This window comes from Microtus pennsylvanicus, chromosome 2 (assembly GCF_037038515.1).
Source record: "Microtus pennsylvanicus isolate mMicPen1 chromosome 2, mMicPen1.hap1, whole genome shotgun sequence".
Taxonomy (NCBI): domain Eukaryota; kingdom Metazoa; phylum Chordata; class Mammalia; order Rodentia; family Cricetidae; genus Microtus; species Microtus pennsylvanicus.
This window is the reverse complement of record NC_134580.1, coordinates 91374902-91389564: the sequence shown is the minus strand read 5'-3', so window position 1 is coordinate 91389564 and position 14663 is coordinate 91374902. Positions and strand designations below refer to the sequence as shown.

Below are 14663 nucleotides of genomic sequence, written 5' to 3'. Positions count from 1 at the left end.
GGGGTTGAAGATGCTCTTTAGGTTTGTTTTCTCTAAACCCCACCTAGGGGTAAGGAAAGTGAATGTGGTGGTCTGATTTGCATCATTTGCATGAATGAATTTCTCTTTTTTACTAAAGATAGATTTTTTTCATACAAGATATTCTGATCATAGTTAACCCTCGCCAAACTCCTCCCAGATGCTTCCCACACACACACCCCCACCTAAATCCACACCCTTTCTTTCTCACTCTAATTAGAGAACAAAAAAAATCACTAAAAAAAATAAAACATAAAAAAAGAATAGGACAAAATAAAGAGAAAAAAGATACACCCTGCTTTTTTTTAAAAAAAGGGTACAAGAAACATGGATGCAGAGACAAACAGACTCACACACACCAAAATTCCATAAAAACACAAAATCAGAAACCATAACATGAATGAGATTTCTTAAATTTGAGGTTTAGGAAGGAAGTGGGAACTTTACCCAGAGCAGTTCCTGACTGAGTCAGAACCGTGTCTCATCAGACGGAAGGGAAGTTTGTGCGCGTCTCATTCACACTCTGTCTTCCTTGCTGTGCCCTTGGACTGAGTTAAACACAGCACATGGGGACAAACCCGTCACGAGAGACTGCTGACTCACCCCACAAATGGATGTTATTTAGGTCTACGAGGCATTAAAAAAAATGTGTATTTTGTTTTTAAGAAGAAAAAACTCTGCTGGCTCAATGAAAATCTGTGGCCATATAAGTGCTGTCTGTTTTAGGAGGTGAAGGATATGGGGGTGGGGGATGAACTTAGGGGTCCACCTTGCCTTTTTTGTGAAGAATGCTCATCTCTTCCTCAATTCTCCTCAGGGAATGTTGGCCCTGGTATTGAATTGCATTGATCGCTTAAATATCTACCATAGCGTAGCACACTTTGCAGGGATCGCAAGGGAAGAGAGTGGCATGGCCTGGAAAGAAATTCTAAACCTGCTCTACAAGTTGCTAGGTGAGTACACACGCAGCGCCTCCTCCCGGGGAAGATGCGCAAGGCTAAATCATATAGGTTGTTGACGTGAAACTTAGAATTCCTTGGAGGCCATTTGTTGAAGATTCTCTTCTAGCCTGGTTAATCATTGTGAACCAGTAGCTTGTTGTTCTTTCCAAATTAGAGCTAGATAGAATTGTCAGCTGTGGTAGCCAAGTGTATAAGCCAAGGTATGTAGCCAGTGTACACAGCAGAAGTGCGTGTGTGAGTGAGGGAGTAAGTGAGAGAATTTTAATTGCCCTAGGTGTAGGAATGGGGAGGTATCAAAGGGCCAGACAAAGTGAGATGGCCGTTCAGGACCTTTTCGGAGCTAAGCTTGTGAATCACTCAACAGCTTTCAAGTTCACACCATCATTGTGCCCTTTAACCTACATGATCAATTTTTCCCTCTCTTTCAGCTGCTCTCATCCGTGGAAACAGAAACAACTGTGCTCAATTCTCCAATAACCTTGATTGGTTAATTAGTAAACTGGACAGACTAGAATCTTCCTCAGGTAAGAATTAAGAACAGCAACAACGAAGTTTAACTGTGGAAGAATAATTTTATTCCCCTTTCGTAGAAATGAAAACAGAGTTGACTCATTTCCATTTGGTGGCCACTAATCCTCAATTCAACAACAACAAGAAAATAAGCAACTTTCAAATGCTTCCTGACAGGACTATGCCTTTATTTAACAGTCTCTAACTTGGACTTCTTTAATCCTTCCTCTGTGGCTGAGGATTCATTCTGTGCTTTTGCCTCTACTCTATGGCCCTTCGCACACTCCCACCCAGTGGTGCTGGCCTCCTCCTGCTCCCTTATTCTCTGGGTACTTAGAATGAATCCCCCCTTTGCATTTCAGTTTAGCAGAATTAAAGGATGACCTTTAACTTCAGAGTAAACAACCCTCACCCACCTACCCCCAATGGCCTTTTGTATCACATCTATAGCCCTTCCTGATGACTCTCAAAGTGAGCACCATGGTCATCATTGGAAGTAACCACTCACAAGGCTGAGCAGTTTGCTTCAGAGATGAGTGCATCCTATGGGAAGCTGCAATGTTTTGGTGCTTTTCTAGTCTAGAGCTGGCAGGTGTTTGAGGAAACCAGCCAAGGAATGGTCCCCAAGGACCACTGTCCTGCTCACATCATTTTAAGCTTCTCTTCTCTCTGGTGCCTTCTTTTGTTAGTGAAATTATATTTCAGGACACGTTAAGAACACCTTGATTGAATAAAACCAAATTAAGGGATTTTTAAAAATAAAACCAATGACGCTTTTGGCCAGCTACTTCCCTTGGATTCTCACCAGGATGTTAACCTTGTATGTGCCATGCTTCAGGAATATTTGTTTACCTTAGGGCCTCAAACTGTGCATAGAAAGCCATCCACTGTGTCAATGAATACAGTGTGTTTCTCAAGCTCATGGGTCATGTGGGATTCCCCTCTGTATGCTGTGAATATGTTTTATTACCATTGGTTAATGGATAAAGCTGCTTTGGCCAATGGCTTAGCAAGGCAAAGCCATGTGGAAAATCTTAAAAGAGATATAGAGAAAAAGTAGGTGGAGTCAAGGAGACATCACGTAACTGCCGAAGGAGACAGATGCCAGATCCTTACCACAGCCTTGTGCCAATACATAGATTAATACAAATGGGTTAATTCAAGATGGAAGAGCTATCTAGAAATATGCCTGAGTCATTGGCCAAAATAGCTTTATTCATTAACCAATGATAATAAAACATATTCACAGCATACAGAGGGGAATCCTACATCAAAAACTTTATTAACTGCATTAGGACATCAAAAATAACCCCTAAATTCTGTTCTTAGAAAAGTACTTATTCTGAAGATAAAGTCAGAATAGTTCTAAATTGCTTGAATGATCTTTGTAATCCATAGGTAAATTGGGCAACTGCTTATATGTATGTATGTATGTATGTATGTATGGATAGATAGATAGATAGATAGATAGATAGATAGATAGATAGATAGATAGATAGATAGATAGAGAGATGTACGTATGTATGTATTTAAATGAAGTATTGTCTGGTTTGATCAGTTTAATGATCCCACTTTACAACTGCTTTCGTGTATTTGACAAAGATCATGTTACTAGGAAAGGGAGGATTAAGTTAGTGTTGAATTAAAATCACCTCTAAGCTACAGGCTATGTGGCTTTGGGACCCCTGGAATCTACCGAAAATTTCTACATCTCTCTTCTGGCTGGGAAGGTTTAGTAAAGTCAACAAACTGTGGCACTCTAGCCCCTTAGGAAGCTCCTTTTACCTCGGATTTCTAAATCTGGCCAGTTCTGTAGCTTGCTGAATGGCCAGATGATTGTTATGGCGTTTATGCAGGTATCTTGGAGGTCTTGCACTGCATCTTGATTGAAAGCCCAGAAGCCTTAAACCTGATAGCAGAGGGTCACATCAAGTCCATCATCTCCCTCCTGGACAAGCACGGGCGGAATCACAAGGTGGGTACGGAAGGAAGTCACTCCTGGTAGCTGGTTTGCCTGCCTTCTCTTTCCTTCGCTCTAATATCCATTCTGTGTTGTTGGAAGCGTGACGTGCAGTCTCTTGATGATTATGACAAAAGCTTTGGGAGACTGGGATTCTGAAAATCTACAGATGCACTCCAAGATAGCCAGCTTCACTGAATCTTAAATGATCTGGGTGTCCCCAGCTTCCCAAGCCCAACTCATCATCATTAGCCCTTTGAACACATATCTCACTGTGGGGTCAGTTGAACAAGATTGGCTCTCATTTTAGGATCTGTAAGTTTAGCAGTGCGTGATTTGATAGGACATGTGGGGTAGAGCAGAGTGGCCAGGAATTCGACGGGGTGAAGTTTAGTCCCCAGTTCTTTCCTATCATTGTTTTGTGGGAAGGGAAATGTTTGTTGGGATGTGTTTCAGTCCAGGAAAAAGAGCCCCTGCAGCACTGACTACATCATATGCAATAGCCTGAGGAAGCAGAAAAGCTATGGTCCTTAACATCTGTGAAATTGCTTGGCAAAGAAGAAAACTATGTGGGGTTTGTAATTGCTTTCTCGGATGTGGTAAATCAAAAGCGAGCATGAGGCTTGAGCCTTAGTCCAGCTTCTATGCACTCCAACATGTTCCTCCCTGTCTTCAAAATGTAGTAAAAATGACAGATGAGCATAGAAGAAATGTATGGCTTGGGCCACAATCAAAGACAAAGAAGCCATGAAAAGGAGGGTTGCCCTGGGTTCATTACACGGGGGCCTTACTACAGTCCTTGCACATAAAGCACTTCAGAAAATAGCCAGCCTCCTTACACCTTCCTGCATCCAAAAAGCATTGCCTGGACAGCATTTGATGACCACTTGACTATTGTTCTGCCCATTCCACAATTGAGGAAATTGAGGCCTGGTGAACTAAAGGCGTGGGATGACTGTGCATTTGAGCAAAACCCTGTTTCAAAACAAAGTCTGATCAGGGTACCCTATGTTTATATGTAATAGATTTTTGTGCCCTGAGTGTTCTAGGCTCAAAGTATCACTCGTGTCTTAGGGGAAGAACAATTTGCTGTGTGTAGGCCAGAGAACTCTTACACTTCACTTTTGCTTAGGGAATGCCAATGACGTCTTCCTCTATCTGAAGTTCTGTGCTTTCTACAAACTCTCATGTTCACTGAGTTTCCGTGAAGACAGTGACACAATGTAAAGAATTCTGGAGGCTCAGGGAACTTAAGCAGCAGGCATCTGTTGATGATACAGTGATGACAACTTTGACAAACACTGTTTCTTTTTTCCATTTTTCCCTTTTTTATTTTTTTAATTGAGCTATACACTTTTCTCAGTTCCCTTTCCTTCGCCCCACCTCCCCTTCAACCCTCTCCCATGGTCCCCATGCTCCCAGTTTACTCAGGAGATCTTGTCTTTTTCTACTTCCCATGTAGATTAGATCCATGTATGTCTCTCTTAGGGTTCTCATTGTTGTCTAGGTTCTCTGGGATTGTGATTTGTATGCTTTTCTTTGCTTTATGTCTAAAAGCCACTTATGAGTGAGTACATGTGATAATTGTCTTTCTGTGTCTGGGTTACTTCACTCTATACAATGTTTTCTAGATCAATCCATTTGCCTGAAAATTTCAAGATGTCATTATTTTTTCTGCTATGTAGTATACTCCACATTTTCCTTATTCATTCTTTGTTCGAGGGGCATTTAGTTGTTTCCAAGTTCTGGCTATGACAAACAATGCTGCTATGAACACAGTTGAGCGCATGTCCTTGGGGCACGATTGAGCATTTTTTCAATATACACCCAAAAGTGAAATTGCTGGATTCTGAGGAAAGTTGGTTCCTAATTTTCTGAGAAGTCGCCACACTGACATCCGAAGGGGCTGAACCAGCTTGCACTCCCACCAGCAATGTAGGAGTGTTCCCTTTACCCCACATTCTCTCCATCATGAGTTGTCATCTGTGTTTTTGATCCTGGCCATTCTTACAGGTGTTTTGATTTTCATTTCTCTGATGACTAAGGATGTTGAACATTTCCTTAAGTGTCTTTCAGCCATTTTAGATCCCTCAGTTGAGAGTTCTCTGTTTAGGTCTGTACTCCATTTTTAAAAATTGGATTATTTGTTCTTTTGATGACCAATTTCTTGAGTTCTTTGTTTATTTTGGAGATCAGTCCTCTGTCTGATGTGGGGTTAATAAAGATCTTTTCCCATTCTGTAGGCTGTCATTTTGTCTTGTTGACCATGTCCTTGGCTTTACAGAGGGTTTTGTTTTTTGTTTTTTGTTTGTTTGTTTTTTTGGATTTTCGAGACAGGGTTTCTCTGTAGCTTTTGGTTCCTGTCCTGCAACTAGCTCTTGTAGACCAGGCTGGCCTTGAACTCACAGAGATCCGCCTGCCTCTGCCTCCCGAGTGCTGGGATTAAAGACGTGTGCCACCACCACCCAGCTCTTACAGAGGTTTTTCAGTTTCAGGAGGTCCCATTTATTAATTGTTTCTCTCAGTGTCTGTACTACTGGGGTTATATTTAGGAAGTGATCTACTGGGCCAATGCATTCAAATGTATTTTCTACTTTCTCTTCTATGAGGTTTAGTGTAGCTGGCATTATGTTGAGGTTTTTAGTCCATTTGGATTTGAGTTTAGTGCATGGTGATAGATATGGATCTATTTTTATTCTTCTACCTATTGATTTCCAATTATGCCAGCACCACTTGTTGAATATGCTTTCTTTCTTTTTACTTTATATTTTTTGGTTCTTTGTTAAAAATCAGATGTTTGTAGGTGTGTGGATTAATGTCTGGGTCTTTAGTTCAGTTCCATGGGCCTTTCTGTCTGTTTTTATTCTAATACCAGGCTGTTTTCAATACTGTGGCTCTATAGTAGAGTTTTAAGTCAGGGATTGTGATGCCTTCAGAAGTTCTTTTATTGTACAGGATGGTTTTGGCTATCCTAGGGTTTTTTATTATTATTTTCCATATATACTTTAGAACTGTTCTTTTGAGGTCTGGAAGAATTTTTCTGGAATTTTTGATGGGTATTGTATTGAATCTGTAGATCGCTTTTGGTAAGATTGCCATTTTTACTACCTAAGAGCATGAAAAGATCTTTCCATTTTCTGGTGTCTTCAATTTCTTTCTTCAAAAATTTAAAGTTCTTGTCATACAGGTCTTCCACTTGTTTGGTTAGAGTTACTCTGAAATATTTTATGCTATTTGTGCCTATCGTGAAGGGTGATGTTTCTCTGATTTCTTTCTCAGCCCATTTATCATATGTGTAAAAAAGGGCTACTGATTTTTCATTATTTTTATTGAGCTCTACATTTTCTCTGCTCCCCTTCTTGCCTCTCACCTCCCCTTCAACCCTTTCCCATGGTCCTTATGCTTCCAAATTATTCAGGAGATCTTATTTTTTTCTACTTCCCATGTAGATTAGATCCATATATGTCTCTCTTCGGATCTTCATTGTTGTTTAGGTTCTCTGGGATTGTGAATTATAGGCTGATTTTCTTTGCTTTATGCTTATAAACTACTTAGAAGTGAGTACATATAATAATTGTCTTTCTGGGTCTGGGTTACCTCACTCCAATGATGTTTTCTAGTTTCATCCATTTGCCTGCAAATTTTAAGACGTCGTTATTTTTTTCTGCTGTGTAGTACTCCATTTTGTAAATGTACCACATATTCATCATCCATTCTTTAGTCAAGGAGCATTTAGGTTGTTTCTAGGTTCTGGCTATGACAAACAATGCTGCTTTGAACATAGTTGAGCACATGTCCTTGTGTCACAATTGAGATTGTATTCTGCTAAATTACAGAAAGTGTTTATGATTTTGGGGTTCTCTTATGTAAACTATTATACCATCAGCAAATAGTGAGAGTTTGCCTTCTTTTCTGATTTGTATCCCATTGATCTCCTTTTGTTGTCTAATTGTTCTTGCTAGGACTTCAAGAACTTGAATAGATATGGAAAGAGTGGAGAACCTTGTCTTATTTCTGATTTCGATAGGGGTTTTGTGAATTTCTCTCCATTTAGTTTGATGTTGGATGTTGGCTTGCTGTATATTGCCTTTATTATGTTTAGGTATGTCCCTTGTATTCCTGACCTCTCCAAGACCTTTATCATAAAGGGATATTGTATTTTGTTGAAGGCTTTTTCAGCATCTAATGAGATAATTTTTCAATTTGCTTATATGGTGGATTCATTGACATATTTTCATATGTTGAACTATCCCTACATGTCTGGGATGAAACCATCTTGATCATGGTGGATGATTTTTCTGATGTGTTCTTGAATTCAATTTGCCAGTATTTTATTGTGTATTTTTGCATCAATGTTCATGAGTGAGATTGTCTGTAATTCTTTTTTTTAGTGATGTCTTTATGTGATTTGGGTATCAGGGTAATTGTAGTCTCATAAAAAAGAGTTTGGCAATGTTCCTTCTGTTTCTATTGTTTGGAACAGTTTGAGGAGTATTGGTATTAGCTCTGAAAATCTTGTAGAATTCTGAGCTGAAACCGTCTGGTCCTGGATTATTTTTTTGGGGGGGGGGGTGGTTGGGAGACTTTTGATGACTGTTTCTATTTTTTTCAGCAGTTATAGGTCTGTTTAATTTGCTTATCTGGTATTTATTTAATTTTGATAAGTGATATTTATCCAGAAAGTTGGCAATTTCCTTTAAGTTTTCCAATTTTGTGGAATAAAGGTTTTGAAATATGACCTGATGATTCTCTGAATTTTCTCTGTGTCTGTTGTTATGTCCCCCTTTTCATTTTTGATTTTGTTAATTTAAATATTCTCTCTCTGCCTTTTGGTTATTTTGGATAAAGGTTTCTCTATTTTGTTGATTTTTCTTGAAGAACCAACTCTTTGTCTCCGTGATTTTTTATATTGTTTTCTTTGTTTCTATTTTGTTTATTTCAGCTCTCAATTTGATTTTTTCCTGCCATCTAGTTCTTTTGAGTGAGTTTGCTTCTTTTTGTTCTAGAGTTTTCAAATGCTCTGTTAATTCATTAGTGTGAGATTTTTCTGACATCTTTATGTAGGCATTTAGTGCTGTGAACTTTCTTCTTAACACTGCTTCCTTGTGTCCCATAGATTTGGGTATGTTGTGTGGTCATTTTCATTGAATTTTAGGAAGTCTTTAATTTCTTTCTTTACTTCTTCCTTGTCCCATTGATGATTCGGGTGAGCATTGTTTAATTTCCATGTGTTTGTGGGCTTTCTGGAATTAGTGTTGCTGTTGAATTCTAGTTTTAAGCCATGGTGATCCAATAAGATATGTGGGCTTATTTCAATTTTTTATGTCTGTTGTAGTTTGTTTTGTTACCTTGTATGTGGTCAATTTTTGAGAAAGTTCTATGAGGTGCTGAGAAGAAGGTATATTCTTTTATGTTTGGATGGAATATTCTATAGATGTCTGTTAAGTCCATTTGAGTCATAACATCTGTTAGTTCCCTTATTTCTCTGTTAATTTTCTGACCGACCTGTCCAGTGGTGAGAATGGGATGTTGAAGTCTTCAAATATTAGCATATGACATTTAATATGTGCTTTAAGGCTTAGTAGTGTTTCTTTTACATATGAGGGTGCCCTTTTATTTGGGGCATAGACATTCAGTATTGATATTTCCTCTTGATGGATTTTTCCTGTGACTAATATGAAATGCCCTTCTTTGTTTCTTTTGATTGATTTTAGTCTGAAGTCTATTTTGTTAGATATTACGATAGCTGTACTACCTTGTTTCTTAGGTCCATTTGATTGAAAAATTTTTCTCCAACCCTTTACTCTGAGGCAATGTCTGTCTTTGAGGTTGAGGTGTGTTTCTTGTATGCAACAGATTAGATTCTGTTTTCGTATCTAATCTGTTAGCTTGTGTCTTTTTATAGGTGAGTTGAGTCTATTTATATTAAGGGAAATTAATGATCAGTGATTGCTGTCTCCTGCTATTTTAGTTTCCATTGTTGTTGATGTTATTTTGTGTGTTTTTCTCTTCTTTGGGATTTGCTGCTGTGAGATCATCTATTGCCTGTGTTTTTGTTGATGTAGCCAACTGCGTTGAGTTGGAGTTTTCCTTCTAATTTTTCATTTTCTCTTTAAGGGCCCCAAACATTCTCCTAAAGTTATTTTTTAGGTCATTTTTTTCTGCTTAATCTATATTTGGTTGTTCAAGTCCTGCTTTTGGGGCCACTAGTTTTTATTGGTGCCGTGTTGCTCTTTGTGGTTTTGTGTGTGTCCTTACCTTGTCTACCCATCCTTACCTCTGGTTGGTGTAGTTGAGGCTGTCTGTTTCTCTGGTGATCAATCTTCCAGGTGCCATGAATCCAAGGCTCAGATGGTTGCTCCTCATGGTGCTGTCAGGGCCACAGTCCCAGTCCCTCTGTGTTCCTGTAGGTCACTCAGTGCTCCAAACACTGTTTCTTTTGCCAAGTACTTGGAATGCCATGTACCACTTTCTGTGTTCACAAACATCCTCCTTACTCTTCACCATGCCCCCATGAAGTGGTTATTATTATTTCCACTTGGCAGAGGCAGAGCATGGACTCCTGCTATTAACCAATATTCCAGTAACCTCTCAGCTAATCAATGACATGCTAGAAGCAAACATTTACAGTTCTTACCAGTGTCTCAATCTGAACGTGATGAATATTGTCCTTATGGCTCAAATATCTTGAGAATATATTAATTTTATTTTTAGAATTATGTAAATAAAAAAATCTTCAAAGTGGAACCTCTACAATTAAAGGCCATTATATGCTAACACTAAAGCTTAAGGGCTTCCATTGTTCGTGAAAGTGGGCTTTATAGAGTTCATGTATACAGTGGAGGTTGAGAATCCATTGTTATCTCATAGCATCTCCCCACATTTGCTTAGAATCAAGACTGTATGTAAGTGCAGCCACTTCCTCTTTATCCTATTTAAGTTGTTAGCTTGTTCACTATATAGAAAGCATTGCTTCTCATCTGAAGCTTTACTTTATTTGCTATCACAAGTTATAGGAAAGAATGTAATCTTTACCAAAAGGAGAGAAGTGGGTTGTGGGATCCACTCCATTCAGTTTTTTAATCTGCTCTCTGCTTTGACCTTCCAGTGACTTTATTCTTGTGGGTCGATCCACGGCTTCTCTCTTTCAACTTCTCCAGGACCTATCTACGGCCTTCTCTTGTCAATTAAAAAGCAACTTTTGTCCACTCTTCAAAAGTTAATTTCAATTCCACTCTTCTCATGAAACTTCAAAATCCCAGTTGTAACTGATCTCCTCACTTCTGCTCTTAGAGAATGTTTTTGTGTTATAACAACTGTTCTAATTTGCATTTCACTGTGATTATTTTCACAGAATATTTCTCTTACCCATTCTAAGTTACCTCATGATCAAGACTGTCATTGTGGTCAGTAGAGGGTCAAGCTCATGTACTTAATGATGCGGGCATCCATACATGCTTGTCAAACGTTGAATAGACAACAATAGTGAGTGAATAGGACCCAAGTCTACTCCTGTCTCACCTTGAACTGATGGAAGACTAGACATGTGAACATGGCTTGTCTTACAGGATGACAGGATAATCAGTGAAAAGCAACATTGTCACTAGCACTGATTTGCTTGGCAAAAAGAAAAATTGATAAAAAAAGATATAGCACTTGTCTAATATTTTCCCACAGAGTTGGCTTTTATTAATAAAATGATGATTATTTAATAATAATTAATAATGATAATGTGTTCATCTTGCTTCCCTGACTTGCCACAGATCTACTCAAACTGGTCACAGATAAATATTTTTATTATCGTTTTTGTTTCACAATAATTTTGAGTCACTTGTGAGAAAAATATATGGTAAAATAGTAATTTAATTGGTCTGTGGAAAGAATGAATCAGCATCAAAAGTTTAGCCTGAGTTGGTGGAGGATACAGTGTAAGCAAACAAATCATTAACTCCCACACCATTGCTCCAGAGCTCCTAAAATCGGTTGTTTTATGGCAGCCACAGCAGCAGTGATTGCCTGCCAGCCACTTGGTTCTCAGCCACAGGGAGAATAGGTCTGAGCCCAGGGTGCTGGGAACACCCTCTTTTAAATGTATAACTTGATGTAAAGATCACAAATTAGGTATATTTTACATTTTAAAATAAGTCTGCTTTTATACATAACAACTAATGACAATAAAACATCCAAATAATGTTTTTGTTCACATCCAATAGGGAGTTCTTTTCTTTCAAGTAGGATCCTCATATAAGTGTATGTTTCCCATATGGACTGAAGGAGACAAAGAGCAAAGGATGTCCATTGGAAGACACGCGGTATCAGTGATGGAAATCATGATAGTCCAGTGTGGGCCATTGATTACAGAAGCCTAACCTCCACCCGATTGCTCTTGAGCAGAACTCAGTTATGGGACCCCACACACCTGTAAGGTAGACCTCTTGGTCAGCTCAGGAAGAGAAGGGAAGTTTGGGGAGCACTCCGCAGAACCTACTTCACCAGGCAAGCTTTCCCAGGGGCTGCAGTGAAATTAGCAAGCACAGATGGTCTAGGCAAGATGTCTGTGACCTCGTGTGGTGCAGGCCATCTACACCTGCTTCTCATTGAAAAGAGCCCCTTTAAATACTTTCAGAAAGAAGTGTGTCCCTATTCCCCCATTATACATGAAGAAATGTCATCTTTATGGTGTCAGCTGTTCATAGGTGAGCATTGCTCTGTCGGACTGTGTGCTTCTTGTCTCTATTTCCTTTGCTCTGGCTATTATATATGAATTAAGCTCAGCTTTGGCTCTGGCTGTGACAGCTAGGTTCCCGCCGCCATCCCTCCAAAGCAAAACAGATGAAACTGTATGATAGGCCAGATGGAAAGTATTTCATTTTCCAGCCATTCATGGCTCTTTGCACCGAATGAGAAATCACCCTCTGGATTTCGAGTTTCCACAGCCGATATCTGTCATGGAGCGGTAATGGCAAGAGTGCCCTGTAAAGCTGCCTCAGGGCTTCTTTTTCTGTTTGTCCCATAAATGTGTTCCGTATTTGTCTGGAACGAAGTTGACATTCAGGGAGTCAGGTGGAAAATTGGTTTGGGAGAATTATGGACACAAATGCCGTCAACAACCTTAAGGTATCCGACCTCACCAAGTGCTGAGTCTTCGGTGGCCACTTTAAATGACTGAAGTGTGTTTGCCCACCTCCCTGTCAGTGTGGCTGCTACTTATTGACTGCTATTGGCCATCCTCCCTGTGCAGAAGAGAGGAACAGTGCTTGCCCCAGCACTGTTTACTCTGTTGTGGCACAAACACAAAATCTGAGTACAAGGGAATGGGGCACAATGAGATAGAGAAAATGAGATGAGAGCCCGGAGGAGGAGCGGAGGCAGAGGACCATTTCCACTTACCAGGCAACTGGAAACAGCCACCGTGGCTTGGCGACAAGTTTCTCAGATTTATGAATCACCTAGGCTCTTGCAGATTTGCTGTCCTTCCAGGTGGGAGGAAGAGAGTTGGTGAACACTCTGAACACTGGCTTTTAGGAATTTATGAGCATCTTAAGGCACTCTGATGATATCACAGCAAGATACCCGAAAACCAGTTGCACTGCTGCCTGAGGGTTGCAAGCCGGCTGCATTCCAGACCCTAAACAAATGGGCTCTGAATGTCTGTCATTCCCAGCTGTCTGAGCACCTCACTAATCCTCAGTGTATGTGGTCTGGGTAAGAGGGAGAGGCCGGGCTGCAAGGCTTGTGAACAGCATTTGATTTAATGACTGGGCTAATGAGTAGTGACTGGATTTGGTGCCTTGAGAATCTTACCACATCCTAGTCCTGACCCTGGCTGGACAGCTTGTCTCCTTAGTTTTGGTTCTCACCATAATAGAATTTGACCACAGGTGGGATGCACAGTCTGGAGAGATGGAGCGTAAGACCAAGGCCATGGGTCTGGAAGGATGCCAGACCTCATTTTCCCAGCAGCAGCTGTCTCTGGAGCGTCAGTCACGCCTGCTGAGTAAGACTCTCACAGATCTAGGCTAGTTCTCCATAGGCCCTTTGCTCGCCCCTACCCTCCAGGCCTCCTGCTACTTTTGTGTGTGATGGCGATCGAGTTCTGTGTAATGTACCCTTCCTCTTGGAGCTGAGGTGTAGGGTGGGTGTGTAATATTGTGGAATATTATTTTAAGGTGTGTTTACTTTTGTTTGTGCTGAGTTGGTTTAACTCTGGGAAGCTGTAATTCTTTGCCTGTCTAAAACACCTGATGGTCTAATAGAGCCAGACAACTAGTAGCAAGGCAGGAGAAAGGATAGGCAGGGCTGGCAGGCAGAGTGAAATAGAAGGAGAAATCTGGGAGAGGAAGAGGAATAAGGTAGAACAAGGGGAGGAGGGCATCAGTGCCAGGCACCCAGCTACACAGCAAGCCATGGAGTAAGAAATAATGAAAGGTATACAGAACTAGAGAAAGGTAAAAGCCCAGAGGCAAAAAGTAATTTAAAGTTAAGAAAAGCTGGCAAAAAAAAAAGACAAGACAAGCTAAGGCTGGGATTATAAATAATAATAAGCCTACATGTGTGATTTATTTGGGAGCTGGATGGTGGGCCCCCCAAAAGAGAAAAACAACCAACAGCAGTGTCTTCTGGCAGGTTCTTGATGTCCTATGTTCCCTCTGTCTCTGCAATGGGGTCGCAGTAAGAGCCAACCAGAATCTGATCTGTGACAACCTACTACCCCGGAGGAACCTGCTCCTGCAGACACGGCTAATTAATGATGTCACCAGGTAGGGTCACTATTGCCATTCCAGATGCCAAGTGTGTCTCTAGGTAGGAAACAGGACGTTGTGGTATCTCAAGCAAGTATGATCAGACCATGCACAGGTACACTTGGTATGACTAGGTCCTTGTCCTCCAGCTCCTTTAATGGAGTTTTATAAAATTACCCTTAAAGTATCTGAGAATGGAAGGTAAGTACATTCTAATGATTGAGGTTTTACTTAAAAAAAAAAAGAATGAACCTTTAGTATTCCTTTATGATACATTCATGTTCTTATATACCATTTTTCTAAAACATTTTAGTATAATGTATGTCCCACCTTATTACTATACTTACTTTCAAGGACACATGAGCATTTACCTGACTGATGTCTGTGAGGGTCAAGAAAGACCCAACCAAACCTCCAACCCTCCTGGTTTCTACATGTGGCCACATGCAACTCATGTGAGCTCACTGAACC

The 14663-nt window shown here is 40.2% G+C and overlaps 1 protein-coding gene across 1 annotated transcript in view; it reads left to right on the top strand.

Annotated features, from left to right (window-relative positions):
• The window catches only part of Ryr3 (ryanodine receptor 3), a 524632-nt gene that overhangs the window by 265547 nt on the left and 244422 nt on the right, over nt 1-14663 (top strand). Inside the window, exons 14-17 of the mRNA XM_075961717.1 lie at nt 836-971; nt 1409-1504; nt 3347-3465; nt 14077-14210. Of these exons, the coding sequence (XP_075817832.1) occupies nt 836-971; nt 1409-1504; nt 3347-3465; nt 14077-14210 (485 nt within the window). The remainder of the gene's footprint in view (nt 1-835; nt 972-1408; nt 1505-3346; nt 3466-14076; nt 14211-14663) is intronic.